Consider the following 20,941-nt stretch of genomic DNA (forward strand, 5'->3'; position numbering starts at 1 on the left):
CCCAGGGTGGTGTAGTAAGTTTTGTTGTCAGAAGGGGGTCGCGGTGCAATGAAGTTTGAGAACCCCTGAAATACAGGAATAATTGTTCTTCTCTACTCTGCACTGGTGAGGCCTCAGCTGGAGAGACTCCAGAGGGGAGCAACAAAAATGATACAAGGTTTAGAAAACCTGACCTGTGAGGAAAAATTTAAAAAAACTGGGTATGTTTAGTCTTGAGAAAAGAAGACTGGGAGATGGGTCCTGATAACAGTTTCAAATATGTTAAAAGCTATTAGAAAGAGAAGAGTGATCAATTGTTCTCCATGTCCACTGAAGGTAGGACAAGTAATGAGCTTAATCTGCAGCAAGGAAGATTTAGGTTGTAGCAGCCATTTGTTGAAGTGTGATTTCTCAGAACGTTTATGCTTTACTGTTCAGGGAAGAGAAAGACCTTAGCTCACTTAGCAAACTTAATTTGGCATTTAATCTCTTCAAATATTTGTATATTTATATTCCCAAGCCCCTCACTGGATGCCTAGTCAAAATATCCTTTTATTTTGCTTTCCCACATTCCCTTGATCAGATTGATGTTCTTTGCTACCATGTCACATTGCAAAATTATATCTAGTTCACGAATGTAACTTGTCTAATTTAGGTATGCCTGTATTTTATGAAGTCACAGCTTCTTCTCTTAGCACATTTTCAATATTATTCTTTAATATTTATATTATGGCCATCTCTACACATCTGGGCCTGGACTGTGGTACCATAGCTAAAACCTTAGCCATATCTCTTTGTGCTTTATTTATTTATTTAAGTCCATCTAAAACGTCAGAGCTGGGGAGGGAAAAAGTAAGCTCCGAGACAGGCATGGTAGGTACAAAATTCTCCAGAGTTGGTTCTATCAAATTAAAAGATGCAAGTCAGACCAAAGATTTTCCTCCAAAGCATGGAGGCAGATGATTACTATCAACATTAGAAGTACACAGTCTGACAGTCCAGGGCTCAAGAATCATGTGGTTAGTTCTCACCCTACTGCTTTCTCTTACACAAGGGCCCATTGTGTTAGGCAATATGCAGACAGAGTTAGACATTGTCCCTACACTCTTCACTCCTTTTCCCTTTCTAAATGAATACACCTACTAGTCAGTGACTGATAGCCTATTTTTTAGGGTTTGATTGTTCCCCCCCCACCCCACTTAGGTTTAATTTTATATAGTGCTGTCAAGCGATTAAAAAAAATCAATCATGATTAATCGTGCAATTAATCGCACTGTTAAACAATAGAATCCCATTTATTTAAATATTTTTGGTTTTCTACATTTACAACACAGAATACAGTGTACAGTGCTCACTGTTTTTATTTTTGATTACAAGTATTTGCACTGTAAAAATACAAAAGAAATGGTATTTTTCAATTCACTGAATACAACTACTGTAGTGCAATCTCTTTATCATGAAAGTTGAACTTACAAATGTACAATTATGTACAAAATAACTGCATTCAAAAACAAAACAATGTAAAATTTTAGAGCCTGCAAGTCCACTCAGTCCTACTTCTTGTTCAGCCACTGGCTCAGACAAACAAGTTTGTTTACATTTTCAGGAGATAATGCTGCCTGCTTCCTGTTTACAATGTCACCTGAAAGTGGGAACAGGTGTTCGTATGGCATGGTTGTAGCTGGCATTGCAAGGTATTTACGTGCCAGATGCGCTAAAGATTCATATGTCCCTTCATGCTTCAACCACCATTCCAGGGGACATGCTTCCATACTAATGACTGATTCCACTCGATAACAATCCAAAGCAGTGCGGACAGACGCATGCTCATTTTCATTATCTGAGTCAGATGCCACCAGCAGAAGGCTGATTTTTTTTTTTGGTGGTTCAGGTTCTGTAGTTTCACATTGAAGTGTTGCTCTTTTAAGACTTCTGGAAGCATGCTCCACAGCTTGTACCTCTCAGATTTTGGAAGGCACTTCAGATTCTTAAACCTTGGGTCGAGTGCTGTAGCTATTTTTAGAAATCTCACATTGGTACCCTCTTTGTGTTTTGTCAAATCTGCAGTTAAAGTGTTCTTAAAACGAATGACGTGCTGGGTCATCATCCGATATTGCTATAACATGAAATATATGGCAGAATGCGGGTAAAACAGAGCAGGGGACAGAAAATTCTCCCCCAGGAGTTCAGTGACAAATTTAATTAACACATTTTTAATGGGCATCATCAGCATGGAAGCATGTCCTCTGGAATGGTGGCTGAAGCATGAAGGAACATACGAATGTTTAGCATATCTGGCACATAAATACCATACAATGCCGGGTACGAAAGTGCCATGCGAACACCTGTTCTCACTTTCTGGTGACATTGTAAAGAAGAAGATGGCAGCATTATTTCCAGCAAATGTAAACAAACTTGTTTGTCTTAGCGATTGGCTGAACAAGAAGTAGGACTGAGTAGACTTGGAGGCTCTGAAGTTTTACATTGTTTGTTTTTGAGTGCAGTTATGTAACAGCAACAAAAATCTACATTTATAAATTGCACTTTCGCGAAAGAGATATTGCACAACAGTACTTGTATGAGGTGAATGGAAAAATATTATTTCTTTTATCATTTTTATAGTGCAAATATTTGTAATAAAAATAATGTACACTTTGATTTCAATTACAACACAGAATATATATGAAAATATAGAAAAACATCCACCATATTTAATAAATTTCAATTGGTATTCTATTAACAGCACAATTAATCGCAATTGTGTGAGTTAACGGCGATTAATCGACAGCCCTAATTTTATAGATTTAAGTGCTGAAAATTGACCTATTCTTCTCCCATTAAAGTCAATGGAACCTTTACTACTGACTTTAATGGGTCCAGAATTAGCTCAACCATCAGCACTTTTGAAAATCCTCCCCATTAATAAATATAGTAGCAGTTATAGCACTACTGATAAATTCTCCATAAAAACCCTAAATAAAGAAAACCACATACCCAGCATTTCCAAGGTGAGATACAAGAGAGCGCTATGAGTGTTGTCAGCATATGCTTCAAGTTCCTGGATGTTGCGATATGCTCTGTCATCCAAATTTTTCTCCTATAGTTTGAGCACAGAACATGAATATGTATGAGTCTGTATTGCAACATGAACATGTTTTTTTTGCACAAACTGATCATTATGAGCAGATCTACATAATCTTTCATTAGGGTATAGTGGACAAAAGTAACTTACATTAGGGGATAGGGAGGAATCACGTGTGTATATGAATATAACCATATACACATTAAGGAATACATTTTAAAATATCTCCAGCAATACAAAATATGTATGTGCAAGGGCAACGAGCTAAGGTTGCTGAAGGAACCACAACCATTGTATATTTAAATTCTCTCTTGCAATATTGCATTAACATTAAATCAATTGGTGCTTGTTTACACTACAAGTGCTTTACCAGTATAGCTATACTGACAGAGTCCCCTGCCATAGATACAGCAGTATACCAACAGGAGTTTTTTGCTGGCAATAACAGTACCATCACCCCAAATGAGATTAGCTACGCTAGAGAGACAAGGTGGGTGAGACAATATCTTTTACTGGACCAATTTCTGTTGCTGAAAGAGCCAAGCTTTCAAGCTTAGACAAGCTCTAATATCCTGAGACTGACAAGACTACGACAAAACTGAATATCAGCTATGCTGCTGGAAGCACATTGTCAGCATATGTGCATCTATACTGGGATTTTTGCTGGCATAATTATGTCAGCTAGAAAGTGTGCGTTTTTTCACATCTGACCAACATAGCTATGCCAAACAAAACTTTGTAGTGCAAACCTGGCCTTGGAGTCTTCATGCCGTGCTACTGTGGACTCACACCCTTAGTTCTGATGAATGGTACTGTACAGTATGTTTACACTATTAACTGCCAAGTCTAGTCCATTACCAGTGAATGAGGCTTATATCTCAGTGAAAGAAAATTACAGATATCAGAATATGTTCCTCAAGTGTGTGCTTTTTTAAAAGCACTTTTAAACTACTGAGTGTACTTTGCTGTCTCATGCAAATGCTATCAGAAATAGAACACTCACTCACTATGACAGGAAGGCTGGTCTTGTGGATAAAACATACAGGCTTGAGAGTGAAGAGACCCGGATGGTCTCTGTCATAGACTCCATGTGTGTGCTTGGGCGAGTCACTGGACTTCCAAGTCCTTTAGTTTCAGTGCAGAATGTGCATATTAATACTCATCTACCTCACACTGATGTGGTGAAGTTAAAGTAATTAATGTTTATAAAGTGCTCTGATAGGAAGTATGATCCAGGGGACTTGAGACCCAGATTCAATAGCCAGATTCAATAGCCTGCTTCACCACAGGCTTCCCATGTGACCTTCAGTAAGTCCCTTAACTTCTCTGTGCCTCAGTTCCCCAGCTGTACAATGGGGATATTAGCATTTCCCTACCTCATAGAGGTGTTGCGAGGATAAATACATTAGAGACTGTGAGGTGTTCAACAACGAAGGTAATCAGGGCCACATAAGTACCTGTGATATATATAGATCTTGTAGAGAAGGCAATATAAAATGACATTTGTTTGAGATTTTAAGCTCATAACTCATCTTGATATGAGGCAATACAGAAATATTTTAAAGTAATTTCTAAAAGCCAAACAAACATGGTCACAGAATGCTGTCAGGAGACTAAGATGATGCGAGTGGATAGGAACAGGATACCATGAAAACTATACAGAAATAGAAAAGTTGAGCTCTTTTAAGTTTTGGTTAGGTACACATGATTCAAAAAGTCAAATATGAGAGGAAAAATTAAAATGCATACTAAAAAATTACTTACTCTTTCATCAATAATCTTCAGAAGCCACCTTTTAGTCAAGTTATGTCTCTTGACAGCCTGGAAATGAACAAAGAAAAGCCATATTACAGTTTAGAAAAAAGGGAAAATTTGGAAAATTATTGAAAGCAAGGTATGATAAAGGCTGTAATTTTTTAATGATCTTTTTGTTATTAAAAGTAAGATTTGACTTGCTCAGTATCATCTAAGTTAAATCAAAATGGAAAAATAAAGTGTGTAATAAAAAAATTAAGTGTAAAACTTTTCAACTGATCTCTCTTTACTACTGCTACAGAAAAAACAGAATCTTGTGGCTCAAGCCAACACGTAAGCAAAGGAGACATTTTAAAAAAATATTTTCTTTAAAATGTAATTTAAGTCTACACATTCATTCTATTACTGGGTCATTCTATTACAATTTCCAACAAAATATTTGCAGATCACATTGTTCACTTCCCAAATTCAGCATTTTGTTTCCTAAGACGAGCAATGAAAGGACTTCCCTAATGGTTTTTCAGGAGAACAATAATTAGCATGAGTATATATGTTACGTCAACAGATATTGTTTATACAGAATATTCATATATTTATTTAATGTATAAACAGTATAATTATTCAATTTATTATAGAAAACTGATAATCCTCTACCATCTCCTGTTCAGCCACTCATCTCTGCCAAACTCTTGCCCTCCTTTCACAGCTCCTCCATTCTATACTGGTTTTTCCAAACTTATTATTTAAAATAATTCCCTCAATCACCTTCAATTTTGCAGCTAGTACGTACTGTTGTGTATGAGTCTGACATGATTAACTGTTTATGATAGAAGTTTTGGAGCAGTCTGTTCTCAGAATCAAGGCTTTCTACAGATCATTATCTGTCTCTTTAGATCTAATTTAAACCCCAAATAACTATTTTTGCAGATATTTTTAAAAAATGTTGCAAAGGTACATCTTTCTAATGATTTCAGTAGACTTTAGACTAGGCCTTAGATGCCCAACTGGTTTCCCAGTTTGTCAGCACTAACTGTCTGTAAGTGCATTGGCTGCAACAGTGCCATAGTGGTAAAGAAGTAACAAGTTTTGTTAAGTTACAGATACTACGGGCCAAATTGTCAATAATCACTTGTAATTTTGGGTACATAACTTCAGACATACAGGTCCTGATTGAAGTTCTGAACACTGACAACTCCCACAGAAATGTGTTTAGAATTAGGCTCACAGTGTCTCAATTGGCGTACAAGATGGAGTTAGAGGTCACTTTTGAAAAGGTAGCCCAAACTTAAGTTGTAATTTCATATACAGTCTGATGAGTTTCTTGATAAAATACAAAACATTTTCAAGCATGGGTACTATGACAAAGTTCCTCCTCTGCCTTGGTGGGTCCTGCGCTTATTGGCAGATTTGTTCGCCTCAGAGGTTCACAGCAGCCCTCAGTTTGGCCACTTTCATGGCTCAAATCTGCCGTTCACTCAGTTAGCCTTATCACTGGCCAGCATGAGGAAAAGGAAGAAGAACAATCCCTGCAGTCTCTGCTGATCCACCTAGTGGATCAGGGAACAGGCCAGAGACCTTCCCGTCTGGTGGAACCCACAGTCCAGGTCAACTCCTCCGGTATCAAGTAGGGAGTTGGGGGGGATGGAGGGAACCCGGGCCCGCCCTCTACTCTGGATTCCAGCCCAGGGCACTGTGGATTGCAGCTGTCTACAGTGGCTCCTGTAACAGCTGCGTGACAGCTACAACTCCCTAAGCTACTTCCTCACGGCCTCCTACCAACACCTTCTTTATTCTCACCACAGGACCTTCCTCCTGATGTCTGGTAATGCTTGTACTTCTCAGTCTTCCAGTAGTACGCCCTCTCGCTCTCAGCTTCTTGCGCCTCTTGCTCCCAGCTCCTCGCACACACGCCACAAACGGAAGTGAGCTCCTTTTTAAAACCCAGTTGCCCTGATTAGCCTGCCTGTCTTCATTGATTCTGGCAGCTTCTTGATTAGCTGCAGGTGTTCTAATCAGCCTGTCTGCCTTAATTGTTTCCAAAAAGATCCTGATTGTTCTAGAACCTTCCCTGTTACCTTCCAAAGGGGAAAGTGACCTACTTAACCTGGGGCTAATATATCTGCCTTCTATCACTCTCCTGAGCACACAAAATAGTGTTGTGATTCAGTGATGTAATTCGTATAAGGAACGGGCCCTGTGATATTGCCAATTGAAGTCTCCAACTACAGATGTGGATATTTGTCTTCAATCATCTGTCAGAATAAAGCATTTTCTAACTCAGGGGGGAAAAAAAAATCACTCTCCTGTAGCCATCTGGCCTGACCCTGTCACAGTGTCTAAAATTCAGTGCCTAAATCCATATTAAGGCTTTTAAAAATCAATGGTAGCTGCAAGTGTTCAGCACCTCTGAAAATCAGGCTAGTTTTATTTAGGTGCCTTCATATGAATTTGATCACCAAACTTTGGGAGCCAAATTTGAAAATGTTGGCCATATTCCATATAAAATATTTGGGAATATGTATTTAATATACACCAAACTGATAACTGATGTGTAAAACTGCAATTGTCCCCCATGCAAACCTAGTAATGAAAATATAGTATGCAATGTTTTTGATAGAAGAAACATTAACTAAAGAAGCTCTATGAATTGGGCTACGAGAGAGGTCTGCAGGTTATCCATGAATTTGGAATGCTTTTTCAAGTTTTTGTTTTGTTTTGTTTTTGTTTTGTTTTTTTTATACAGGATTTGTTTTTTATTTTAATAACAACCTGTCCTTTTTGGGGCAGCTACTCTCTGCAAAGACTGAAATGATCATACAGGATCATTCCGGGTGTGTCCAGCGGCACTGGAAATAAAATCACAACTCTAGGAACCAATATGAGTGCACCATTATGAGGTAATCCAAGGAGATTGTTAGTTTGCCTCAGTGTTCTCTTTGCCCATCAAAGCTGATTGAACATCCAAGAAATGCTTTTAAGCTTTTTGAACTATTTCTCATTTGGCAATTGATTCTGTTTAAAGGGCCTGATAGAGAAACCAGGTGTGAGAGCAACCCTTGTTGCAGGAATGGATCTATTCCCCTCCCTCCACTACAAGGTTGGTTTGCTCCCTGGAAAGAGGGTATATGACCAGCAGATCTAACTATCTCAAAATCTGACATTTGATACAGATCCTCATCCACATGATGTTTACTACAATTATCCTTTGGAAGAAACCACTATTATTCATCCAAGCAGGCCCCACTGAGGAAAGCTGGGAAGAACATGTTTAGACATACCACAAGCCAGTGTATGCTGAATCTATTAGATCCAGACAACCACACAGGAGGGGACCTTTGGAATGGAAAAAGAGTAACCAAGGACCAAATCCATTCCTGGAAGCACAGACATTGTGGGAGAACAAAGAGACCAGCTTGCTTGTGGGCAGTCTGGCATGTACTTGGGCAGAGAGAAAGTGAATAAAAAGCAAAAGGTGCAAAAATAAGGTTACCAATATCAAATTTTACCCTTTGCAGCAAAGACATCTAAGTCTGTTCTATTGGGGCTTTGAATCCAATAATCTATAACTAAGGTCCAGAATACTTGCCAGCTTCTCTTTTAATTATATTAGAGCTTTGTTGTGGCTAAAGAAATAAATAATTCTGAATTGGAGATATCTAGGAATAGCGTTGGATCTCCTAGATGAGAATCAAGTAGATGCTGTTTATTTCTTGGCATTACCAGTGTTTTCTCTCTTTCTTCAACAGTTTCTTGTTTAAATCCAATTATAATTTGAACAGGATTGTTGATAGAAACAAGTACTGACTTGTGCTTGACATCAGACCTAAAGGAGGAAGAGCACACTCGGTGCGTCCGTTAACACAACAGTGCCAACATCAGAAAATAGTAAAGGGAATAGTAAAGGGAATAGTAAAGGGCTGTGATCCCTGACCTCAGATAAACGACAGTAGATGGAGAGCCATGATGCCCTCAAGTGAACTCTCTAATCATACAGGAATTGTAGTATAGTAACCCACCATTATAGGGGGTTTCCCTATTTTTTCTGCACTTTCAACACAGACAGAGGCACATGACTCCTTAGATGGAGAGTTTAAGATGTCAGTCTGTGGTCCTAAGGCAATGACCTATCCCAGCTGGAAATCATAACTGTAAAGCAACATATTGGGGTCTATTTATTCCCATTTTAAGTACAGGCAATCATCAGTCATCTGGTGCAGTGGGGGTCCTAACTAGAGTGAACAGGTTTGGTCAGCTGGTCATTTTGTCCCCAACCATGGCCAGTGGAGATGCTAAATTGTAGGCGTGCTTGAGTTTGTAAGTTCATGGAAGCTCCAGAACAACACAGAGGTGTCTTGAAGCAAATATTTCAAAAGTTGGCAGGTACGTAGAATCCCTGTAACTCAGCATCCAAATCAGGACTTGGATTTTGTGCAAGTTTAAAAAAAGAAAAAAAAGAAAAGAAAAACTGTCAGCTATTCAGTTTTCTGGGGAGTCAGAGTGCAATGGAATATGAAATAGTGTGCATTATAGTTTTAACTGTGAAGGTGTGGGCCTCCTATAGTGTATCTTTCTTTGTATGGTCCGCTTTCTGGCTTTAGTCTCTGATCACACTAATTTCTGTCTTCTTTCAGTTCTTAAACCTTTGGAAAAGACTAGTAGAGGCTCAGGAAAGTTTACTTAAACACTTTAATTGGTACTGATTTAAAATGGTCACTCTAATGATTTTGTCCCTTCACCTGGTTAGAAGGCAAATTCTCTGATTAACATAGTTCTGACTAGTTGCTACATTTTTCTGGTAACTTCTCCCTAGATATCAGCATCATCACTGTCCATCTCTCCCTTTTTTGCTTCAGGCTGTCTTAGTATAACACATACAACATATCATACATTATCTGTATAACACAAAATACAGTTAGTATGCAGTATAGCACATGCAAAACAACAAAACATTTTCCACAGGTAAAAGAATAATTATAAATAAATTTTAAGACAGGAAAGATATTTTACCTTCCACAGTTCTATAGCAACTGGCTGATGTGGTGGGTTATCACAGTATATATCTTCCACAGCTTTCCTCCAAAACTCCATTCGCATCAAACCTATGGTCTTCTGTGTTATGGAGTCTTTAATCTGGAAAGAATATATTTAAGAGTGAAATTTACAGTCTAATGGAGGCATTTAGCTTAAGACACTTAAAGAGCATAACTAAGTATCATCTTTCCTGAATGATTTTTCTGATCACATGCCATCAGTATGCATCTTTCACAAGGAAGACCATGTCTACATGCCCGGCTAAACTGGCACTGCTGCGATCAATGCAGTGGGTGTTGATTTAGCGGGTCTGGTGAAGACATGCTAAATTGATGGCAGAGTGCTCTCCTATCAAGTCTCTACTCCACCTCCCTGAGAGGTGGAAGCTATGTCCATGGGAGAGCATCTCCTGTCGACATAGCTCAGGGCAGACACGGCTATAAGTCGACCAAAGTTATGTCGACTTAAGTTACATAACTGAAGTAGTGTAACTTAGATCGACTTACAGTGGTAATGTAGACCAGCTTGGTCATTAGAGGACTCAGGGGGCACACCTAGGAAGTGGGAGACCCACGATCTAGTCCCTCTAATCCATTGACTTTATTTAGCCAGAGTGCAACAACTTCAACATGAAAGACTGAAGGAGCCCCACATCAGAATATCCCATAACCCAATGGTTAGAGCACTCACTTAAGAGGGGTCACATAAATGTTCAAATCCTTTCTTCCCCTCAGGTAGAGGAGGGACTTGAACCAGGGGTCTCCAATATCCCAGGTGAATACCTTGACCACTGGGCTAAAAGTTGAGAGAAGTTCTCTTCCTCCTCTGTGGCTTTTTGCTAACAGTGTAGGCACCTACTGCAAATAGAGTGTTTACAGCTGAGAATCCCAAGACAACATGGGCGCCTCCCTGCAGCCCAGACTTAGGTGCCTCTCTCCAAGACAAGGACAAAGTGTAGCACACACCCCTCTCATTGGATGACTAGCTCCCTGCCCAGCATGATGGCTTTTGTTAATCACAGTTGAAGATGTCTCTCCCCATTCATCGTATAGGAGCTTAGGGACTTAACTCAGGGCAGGTCAACACTACAAATTTACAGTAGCTACGCATAGTAGCTGTGCCACTGTAGAGCTTCTGGTGAAGATGCTCTAAGACAATGGGAGAGATCTCTCCCGTTGGCTTTATATCTCTCCTACCACAAAAGGTGGTAGCTATGTCATTGGGAGAAGCTCTCCCGCCAACATAGCACTGTCTGCACTGGTACTTACATCGGTATAACTACGTTACTCAGGGGTGTGGATTATTCGCACCCCTGAGTGAAGTGGCTACACCAAAGTAATTATGTAGGGTAAACTAGGGGTCAGGCTTTGTGAATCACAGGGATTTTCTAGGTGCCTAAAAGTTAGATGTTGTGAGGCTGAGTGTCACAACTTCTAATTTCTTAGGCCACAGTCACTGCCCAAAGAGATTACAATCCTAAACAGTGAGCAACATACAAAAGGAGAAGGAGAAAATAAAATACATACAATTTTTATACATGTGCTTTTTTTTTTTAAAAAAAAAACATGACTTCAAAAGGAAGGCACGAAAGACACTGAGGGCTTGCAGGAGTGAGTCAAATTGTTACTACTATCAGGATTTCTACAGCTGCAAGAGAACAAGTCAGATAGTGACAAGAAAACTGCCAGCAGAGCTTGGATTCCAGTGTTCAATTGTTTGTGATGATGTACAAAGCAGAATGTTAAATTATTTGCAGTTTGGATACCTTAGCATCTTGCAGGTTTGGGCACTAAGTGCCTTCCCAGTGATGCTGAGTTTTCAGCTCCCCAATGCAACCTACAGGCTCAGCATCTCACAGGGACAAGTCCCTAATAATTAACAGCTTGATTTTCAAAGGTGTTAAGCACCTTCAGCTTACCTGTGAAACAACAGGAGCTGTGGGCATTCAGCTTCTCTCAAAAATATGGCCATATATATCCCAAATGAACTTACGCATGTTAGGTGAAATCCTAGCCCCACTGAAATCAATGGCAAAACTCAGGGAGGGGGAAATATTTGGGGCAGGATGTCACCCCGTGAACACAGCATACTAAATGAACAATTTTATTCTTTAAACATTTTGCCAAGTTATTCAGGTATTTTATAAAACCATTTCTAACAGTAAACTTAAAGTTTTAACTTGCTCTCCTTCAGTTCACCTAGATATGCAACAATTACGGTTTTTCATTGATCATGCCTGTGTAAAAATCAGCTTCTCTCCAGTGGTAAAATTTTCCAATAATAAGCCGATGGCTATTTTATTTATGACTATAGACAAGCTGTTCACAGGAAGAGCCAACACCTCTGACAGAAACAAAAATGTGTCTAATATTCCACAGTGAAGATCAAACACTTTGCCCAAATCTTCCTATAAATGATAAAAGATTGCTTTGTTGTACATTTCACCTTAGTCACTTGCTTTACCTATCACAAAAATCACATCTACCTCCTTCAGTTCAACTAGATTAGTAAGCAATTTTTAAAATACTGCTACTAGATAATATTTTATATGTATCACTTGGCAATTAAAATACTAAACTTCAGCAAGCTATTGCATACTAATATAATTCTTGTTTTTGTGATTAGTATTTGTTTTACTGCTCGAGATTTTCTTGTGCTTTTTAATCACAGAGATAAAATATATTTTTACAGATTCAGCATCGCACTAATGAAACCCAAAGACAAGCAGCTATTTCAAATATTCTTCTGAAGGCACATGTATTATGAGACTGGGCTGAACCACAAAATCCAGATCAGAATCTGGATTTCAAAACACACAAAGTTCAGTTCCTGGACCAGTTTCACCTCAGAGGAAACCACCCCAGGGAATCACAGGTAGTGTTCCCACTGCTAGGGAGGGCAGCTTTAAATTATCCAAGAGTCCTGACAACAGAGGCTGAACAGGATTATGTTTAATCAGCACATCCTCTGGGCTGTTCTAGCTAGGCCTTTCTTGCAAGCATCAACTTCTGTGGTTGCACTGGCAGTTTGAGGGTCACTGTGGTGTGGCAGATCTCCACCCCAATCAGGAAGGAGTTAAAGAGCTCCTCCGGGCAAAATCAGCCTTAACACAGCAGCACATCTGTGAGGCTTGTCACGCCTGCAGATAAGCAGATCCTTAAAAGGGAGGATGATATTTGCTCAGTGTAAGGTAGTACCCCGAAGGAGCTCTCTGGCACCTTGCAATAGGGGTTGCTGACCAGGAAATGGCTTGAAAGCCTTGGCTGCCCAAGCCCTCTCAGGAAAGAGAAGGGCAGGTACTTTTCTCTTTTATTTTTCTCATTGGCTTCCTGAATGCCTAGGGCTCTGCTTTTTTGAGGGCTGTGGTAGCATACTGACTTTTTGTTTGGACTACTTTAACTCTCCAACCAGGGGGCAGATGCTCTGAACAGCAGAGCTGGAGGGCTGTGCACCAGAGACAGGAGTACTGTCCACCCTCTGCTCAAGGGGCCATTAGAGAGGTATAGCTTACTACAGCTATCTAGCAGAGGGAAGATGTAACCACTTTTTTAAATCTGCAACCTTCCCTCCTGAAAGTCTGCCAAGTCTCTGCCAGCATAGACCTAGAAATGAATCTCCCCCAAGGTTTTTGGTTTGATCCTTTTCAGATAGGAGTCAGCTGCACAGTTCAGATCCAAGTTTAGATTCCAAGCCCCCTCAGTTTCTACAGGTGTTTAGATCTGGGGTTTTGTGGTGGACCATCTGTTTATCACCCTTTGAAACAAAAACTTTAATCTCAGCATACAACACTTCTTTACAGTTCAACCTAGAGTCTTGAAATGATAGTTATAGTTCAGTACTTCACAAATCTATTTTAATACCTGCCTGGGCCAGTTCAACATTGAAGGCTCTCAGTGCAAAAGCAGAGGTGCGGGATTCTGCAGGCAACAATAGAGAACACAGAAACCCTTCATAGTCACGTTTCCTATATATGACAAACAAAAAGATTATAAATTTTATTTATAACTATATGTAAATTAACCATTCTACTAGTCAGCACTGAACTTACTTCTAATAGGAGTGAATTGCGAGCTCAACTAGTAACTGTGACCAAAACAAAAATAGATGCTTTTATTTTAAACAGTTAAAAGAACAGATTTCATTCATTCCCCCTGGGAAGTAATCTGAACACCCTGTGCACCAGCAGGAGCAGCTACACCTTTGAGAATCAGGCTTTAAGAGATTTGCCCAAAGTCACAAAGCAAGTCTGTGGCAAAACTGCAATTACAGTCCAGATCTCCTGACTTCCAATCTTGTGTTCTAATGAAACCACACTTACAGAGACTGGACTCTTTGGAGCTTGGCAGAGGACAGTTTGTTTGACCAGTGGAGTTTCTGGGTATATCTATTCCTAGAACTGGAGGTGTGATTCCCAGCTTGAGAAGACATACCCACATTAGCTCTGATGAAACTAACAGCTAAACATATAATATAGCTGCAGTAATGAGAGCCAGTGGAGGGGCTAGCCACCCCAAGTAAATACCTAGGGTCTTGGATGGGCATGTACTCGGGGCACCTAGCTTCTCCCGCCACTTGTGCTTCCATGTGTACACTCTATTTTTAGCATGTAGGTTCACTGAGCACTAATGCAAGTATGTCTCTTCGAACTGGGAATCAAACTCCCAGCTCGAAGTGTAGATATGTCCTTTTGTTTATTTGCAATTCCAATCACAGCATAAAGTTTACAACTGTGGCATACTGACTATAGGTATCTAAACTGATGTACACTCCTTTGGCCACTTGGGAGTGCCATTAAATTAAAAACAACTGCAGCACACAAAACCATACCATAAAATGCAGAGTTCTACTCAACTATTCTTATTACAAGCGGAATTCAAAACTGTCTATATAGTTAAGGTGCCTGTATTTTCATCCCTTGCATTCATAGGGTGAAGCTTTGCATTCAAGTTTCAGCCCCTAACTTCAAGAGGCAGACATCTGGGCACACATTTACTCATTTTCATGAGAACTGTTGATTCCGTCCCACCCCATTTTAGTTACATTTGTTTCATAGATGAGGTAAAAATAAGTGGGCAAGTTTTAACTATTTAATTATTAGTGTCAAGGCAAAAAGAAAACTAGATTTGCAGACAAGCACTTTGTGGACATAAAAACAGTAACTGGAAATCTACTGTGAATTTTCAGAACAAATCCCTGAAAGTACTTTGGGTGACCTTGGGCAGCTACTTTCTAAACCTGTTCTGGAGCCTGATCCAAAGCCCACTGAAGTCAATGGAAAGACACTTATCAATTTTAGTAGGCTTAGGATAAGATCCTTAAAGGGCACTTTCATAGCTAATTACAGACCCATCAAATGTTCCTTTGAAACTGTCTTAACTGAGGAATACTATCAATTTGAAATCTAGTCATTCTTTAAAGATGAGTTACAGAAGTATCCAGTACTACACCTGCCCCTGCCAATATCTGTAGTTGTACAATGACATTTCCCTATTTTGGAAGTTATTCTCTTCCCTGTTGGTAGGTGAAAAACCCCACCCAAACAACAGAGGAAACTGACCAAGTACGGGGGGGGGGGGGGAAACAATGAAACTAACTATACAAAGTCCCCTGTCCTACCCACCTTTAGAGAAAAACCTTTTCCTCCCTGTAATAAATTTCAGCTATAGTAAGCTTAAATGTAGCTTGTAACAACAAGGAAGCAAAGAATGTTCAGACAGGAGTGCTGATGGTCTGTCCCTTTAAACATCTCACTATAGGCATGAACATTTTTAATGAATTTCAATTAAACTGATTAGTCTTCGTTTTAAAGCTCTTAGTACTTTAAATCCAATTCTATCTCCACTCTCCTCATCCACGAGGGTAAGGCTCCCCGCAGGGGGATAAATTTTAAGACTTACATTGCTTGTGTTACTTCACCTCCCCCAAAATGAGGATTAATTTTAAAGGCGACTTACAACAACAACTACTAAATAAATTAGGGCCATGCCTTTTATTGTTTTTTTAGTATGTTACAGCCCCCTCCCGCACGGGGCTGGGGCTCGCTGGGGGGACGGGGGATACAGCGCCCCCACCCCGCCCCCACGGGGCTCGGGGCGGGGGTTACAGGCCTCCCTCCCGCAAGGGGCTGGGCGGCGGCTACATCCCTGCGCCCGTCCCGCACCAGACTCACCGCAGCAGCTCGGCGCAGTACTGCACCTCTCCCCCAGGGCCGGGCCGGCTGGAGGCCGGCGCCGCGCTCCCTCCCCAGACCGCCGGCCGCACGAGCCGCCCGCGGGCGCTCGGCCCCAGCAGCTGCCGGGAATAGGGCCCGTAGCGCATCCCGCAGCTCAGTGCCATAGCGGCCGCCATGCTGCCTGGTGCACCGCCCCTCCTGTCAATCACCTTCTGCCTGCAGTGCTGGTCCGTGCCTAGGCCTCCGCCCGGTCTCCACAACCGGTAATGCAACGCGCTGCTTCGGGTGTGATTTGCTACCGGTAGCAGTTACTGATACAGTGGTGTTCTTATTTGCTGGTTTGTCCTAATTTGCTACCCTCTCACCTCTCTCGTCCAGGGATAGACTGTGAGCGATGGGGGTACATCTGCCTACTTTGCCCACCTTGGCTACACTAACTTTCTTTTATATGCAGCCAAGAGAGTCTAAAGAAAAAAACTTGACAGTGGTGTGGGATGGAATCATAAAGTCTCCAGCTTCCAAACAACCCTCTCTCCTGTATATATGTATCAATTACCTCTTAATAGAGTGAGGTCATTTAAACATGTATTATGCAGCTTACACATATTTTCGATGAGTATTTGTTATTAAAATATAAACTAAATAGTACAATGACATGCATCTGCACAATGATAACAAAGGTAAATGATGACGTGCTAAGAGTAATGAAAATAACATTTTAAAAAGTAATCAATTAAAAGGAGCAAAAGTATATTTAAAATAGATTACAAGGAAGGAAGCCGCAATTCAGGGAATCCCAGCAGCAGATAAGACAAATTTGTAAACTGCTATGAGACTTTATGCAGCCATATAAACTGATGAGCGATACTTTGTTTCTGAGAGGATATATGAAATAAAAAAAACCCTCTGCCCCCACTTTTCCCCACCATATTTTTGCAAACACTGGTGTTTCAGTCCACAGGGGTATAACTGTTACCCTGTGCAGTGTTTTGCCCTCTGACCCCTGAGTTTAACTCCAGCTCCCTGATTTCGCCTCTCCTCAGCCCCTATGCTAACCCTGCCTCCAGCTGCTTGAACCCCGCACCCAGTCAATTTCCATCCCCTGCTCAGTCCCTGGCCACCACCCCCCTCAAATTTGCCCCCTTTGCCCCTTTTTAACCCAAAAAGCTGTCCGCAGAATCTGATGCCACGTAAGGGTAAGGTGAAGGGCAGATGTTACTGAGTATGCTCAGTTCACCCTAAATAGCAAGTCAGATAGCAGTTTTTCACACTACATCTGTCAGGCTGCTAGGGCATTGGGTGTCTGTGTCTCTCTTCTCCACACACACACACGCCCCCTCCCCTCCCCGGCCCGCCCGCCCACGCCCCTAGCTCCCGCCTGGGGAGCTCACAGGCTGGATACCAATTGTAGGGCTGCTGAGAGCACAGGGCAAGCCTGCTCCGTGATCTGTCACTTACACAGCACTCACCTCCCCTGCCCTGCTGCCAAATGGAATACACATGCTATCTAGGCATTTAGTTCAATGGGAGTTCTCTGCACCTGTATCTAGAGGCTCAATTTGGACCTTAGCCCTTACCTACTGCTTCTAACACCTTCTAACTGCTAAATAAGCTAATTCTTACATCCTCCATAAGTTCTGTGTGGCTTGGAAGCTTGTCTCTCTCTCACCAACAGAAGTTGGTCCACTAAACCAAGGGCTCTCAAGCTTTTTCTTGCTGAGGCCTCCCCCTAACATGCTATAAAAACTCCAGGGCCCAGCAGGGGTGGGGAGTTGGGGCTCTGGGCCGGGAGGGGACCTTGGGCATAGGCATAGTTTGACTTCTATTTTGGGGGTGGCGGAAAGGCTGATGGGACTTGGGCCAACTCCATACAGCAGGGTCCAGGGAGTGAGCACCACCCCCTGACTCACCTCAGCAGACCACCCAGCCTGTCTGGGTTGTGGGGGGCTGTCATAAATATAAAGGGAAGGGTAACCACCTTTCTGTATACAGTGCTATAAAATCCCTCCTGGCCTTTTACCTGTAAAGAGGTAAGAAGCTCGGGTAACCTGGCTGGCACCTGACCCAAAATGACCAATGAGGGGACAAGTTACTTTCAAATCTGGAGGGTGGGGGGGGAAAGCCTTTTGTCTGTCTGTCTGTGTGATACCTTTGCTGGGAACAGATCAAGGATGCAAGCCCTCCAACTCCTGTAAAGTTAGTAAGTAATCTAGCTAGAAAATGCATTAGGTTTTCTTTGTTTTGGCTTGTGAAATTTACTGTGCTGGCGGAAATGTGTATTCCTGTGTTTGTGTCTTTTTGTAACTTCAGGTTTTGCGTAGAGGGATTCTCTGTTTTGAATTTGACTGCCTGTAAGATTATCTTCCATTCTGATTTTACAGAGTTACTCTCTTATCTTTTTTTGTTCTTCTAATAAACTTCTGTTTTTTAAGAATCTGATTGGGTTTTTTGGGTCTTAAAAATCCAAGGCTGGTCTGTGCTCATCTTGTTTATTCTCAAGCCTCCCCAGGAAAGGGGGTATAAGGGCTTGGGGGGATATTTTGGGGAAATAGGAACTCAAAGTGGTCCTTTCCCTGTAGCTCACGAAAGCTCATGCTCAAATAAATTGGTTAGTCTCTAAGGTGCCACAAGTACTCCTTTTCTTTTTGCGAATACAGACTAACACGGCTGTTCCTCTGAAACCTTTCCCTGATTGTTTGTTAAATCACTTGGTGATGGCAGCCTTTACCTAATTCAAGGGCAAAGACTTTGTGTCTTGGGGAAGTTTTAACCTAAGCTGGGAGAAATAAGTTTAGGGGGTCTTTCATGCGGGTCCCCACATCTGTACTCTAGAGTTCAGAGTAGGGAAGGAACCCTGACAGGGGCCGTAACCAAAAAATATAACTCAAAGAGGGGACTCAGCTCAAAACATTTGAAAACTGCTCAGGGTGCAGGTAGGAAATAGCTAGGGGCTGTGTGCCGGCAGGGAGGGGGAAGCTAGGGACTTTGTGCGGGCAGGGGAGTAGTTCAGGGTGCAGCGAGGGGGCAGCTAGGGACTGTGTAGGGGCCGGGTGTAGCTCAGGGTGGAGGCAGAGGGTAGCTAGGGAATGCACCGGCAGGGTAGGTAGCTCAGGGTGCAGGCAGGGGGTAGCTAGGTGCTCTGTGTGGGCAGGAGGGTAGCTCCGGTTGCAGGGAGGATAGCTAGCGGCTGTGTGCCAGGAGGACTCCCCCTGCGGTGGCTGTTCCCAGAGGGCTCTGCTGGCCCAAGAACCGGGTCCCTGTCAGGGAAGCTCTTACCAGCTGTGTGAGCAGTTAAAGAGGGCTGGGAGCTGAGGAACAGCTGGAACCCTGGGCACCAGCAGCAGATGTGGGAATGCCACAGCTGCCCACTCCATGGCAGTATCAGCCAGAGGAGCAGCTGCCCCACACTGTCTGGCTCTAGCTTCCCACCTACAACCGGGCCAGAGGACTGGGCCTGAGGGGTTCTGGAGGAGAGATGGAGGTGAGGGTGGTGGAGTTGCCCCCGGATTGCCCCACTCTGGGTAAGTGACTGCAGTTTGGGGGGGCCAACACCCTTGTGCCCCCCCAACTCTGCTCATGGGCTCAGGGCTTCTGCCCGCAGGGAGCTCTGGGGCTCCTGGCTTCAGCTCCGCACTGCTCCCGGCTTCAGGGGGGAGGGCAGGCTTTAGCCCTGCGCCACTCCCAGCTTCAGCCCCACAGGGGGGGCGCCAGGGCTTGGGGCACCTGGTTTCAGCTGCAGGGCCTGGCGGACCTGCTGAAAGGGCTCGGGGGTCTGCGGACCCACAGTTGAGAACCGCTGCACTGAATAATATCATCTCACCCTCTTTGTCTCTAATCCCCCATGAGGGTGAGGGAATCATTACCCCTACTGTACAGATGGGGAAGCTGAGACAGAGAACTTAAGAGAATTGGGAGGCGGGACAGTATTCACTAAGCTCATCTACCTTGAATCAAGTTCTAGGTCTTAGTCTTTATTTTCAAAGCACTCCATGACCTGTGTCCACAACATCTAAAAGATCCTCTAAAATTCTGGGATGAAGACTGTGGTTGATATGCTTGTCTGACACAGTGGACCTCTCTACAATAAAAGTAAAGCTCATCTGTGCAGGAGACAGAATTCTCTCCAGGGGCAGTCCAAAACTGTGGCATGAACTCCCCAGGAGCTAAGGACCATCACAAACCTCACCACTTTTCACTCCAAGTGCAAGTTCTTTTCTTTGACCTTGCCTTCTCTCATATAAACACATAGCAACAGATGTGTGTGTGTGTGTGTCTCTCTCTCTCTCTCTCTCTGTGTATATATATAATCTAAGAAGACAAGACACTCCTGGAACAAGAAACTTCTCTACAGATTCCTATCCCTTTGGGGAGAGGATGAGAGAATAAACAATGTGTGATAGATGTGTATTCAGGTGGCTTAATGCACTACTGGAAGGTGCTCAGAGTGATGAGCATGGTATTAAAACCTATGTAGAATAGAAGAGTTTTCAGTTGCTCAGTTTGAGGCACATTGGGCCTGCTGTTCGGAAGTGTGGAGTGTTACTAAAGAGCTCTGTAAGTGTGTAAATAGAGAATAGATAAGGTGCCAGTAGATGGCACTCAAAAAGATGTAGCAGAGTTGTTGTAAAATCAATAAAACTTGTGCACTGCAAATGGTTTCCTCCGGCAGCTCTTTGTCAGCTCTCAACAGTAGGTACTCACAGTTCTCAGTGCTGACAACTCTCACAATCTGATCGTTAATCTAGCAAGTTGGGTAGTGGTGTTTTGATTTTTTTCACCTGTCCCATCCCATGAAAACAGAGTGAGAGGCTGCCACAGCTCCACTTTTCCCTTATTAAAAATGGCCACCATCTCCTATTATTGCTAACGGGGCTGAAGCAAGCAAGATGGCTGCCATTTCCCTGCAGTCTATCCGCATCGGG

At 42.3% G+C, this 20,941-nt stretch overlaps 1 protein-coding gene across 3 annotated transcripts in view; it reads right to left on the bottom strand.

The window, feature by feature from the left end:
* Positions 1-16,348, bottom strand: part of NDUFAF6 (NADH:ubiquinone oxidoreductase complex assembly factor 6) — a 29,236-nt gene extending 12,888 nt beyond the window's left edge. The window contains exons 1-5 of one of the 3 annotated variants that reach the window (XM_048841259.2): positions 16,229-16,348; positions 13,708-13,811; positions 9,824-9,946; positions 4,826-4,882; positions 2,974-3,076 (exon numbers count right to left, since the gene is read on the bottom strand). In XM_048841259.2, the coding sequence (XP_048697216.1) occupies positions 2,974-3,076; positions 4,826-4,882; positions 9,824-9,946; positions 13,708-13,728 (304 nt within the window). In that variant the 5' untranslated portion in view covers positions 13,729-13,811; positions 16,229-16,348. Of the gene's footprint in view, positions 1-2,973; positions 3,077-4,825; positions 4,883-9,823; positions 9,947-13,707; positions 13,812-16,016; positions 16,205-16,228 lie in introns of those variants that run through there. The other 2 variants (XM_048841258.2, XM_048841261.2) reach the window with 2 other exon arrangements.
* Between the last annotated feature and the right edge of the window lie 4,593 nt (positions 16,349-20,941).

Source organism: Caretta caretta, chromosome 2, assembly GCF_965140235.1.
Source record: "Caretta caretta isolate rCarCar2 chromosome 2, rCarCar1.hap1, whole genome shotgun sequence".
Classification (NCBI taxonomy): Eukaryota; Metazoa; Chordata; order Testudines; family Cheloniidae; genus Caretta; species Caretta caretta.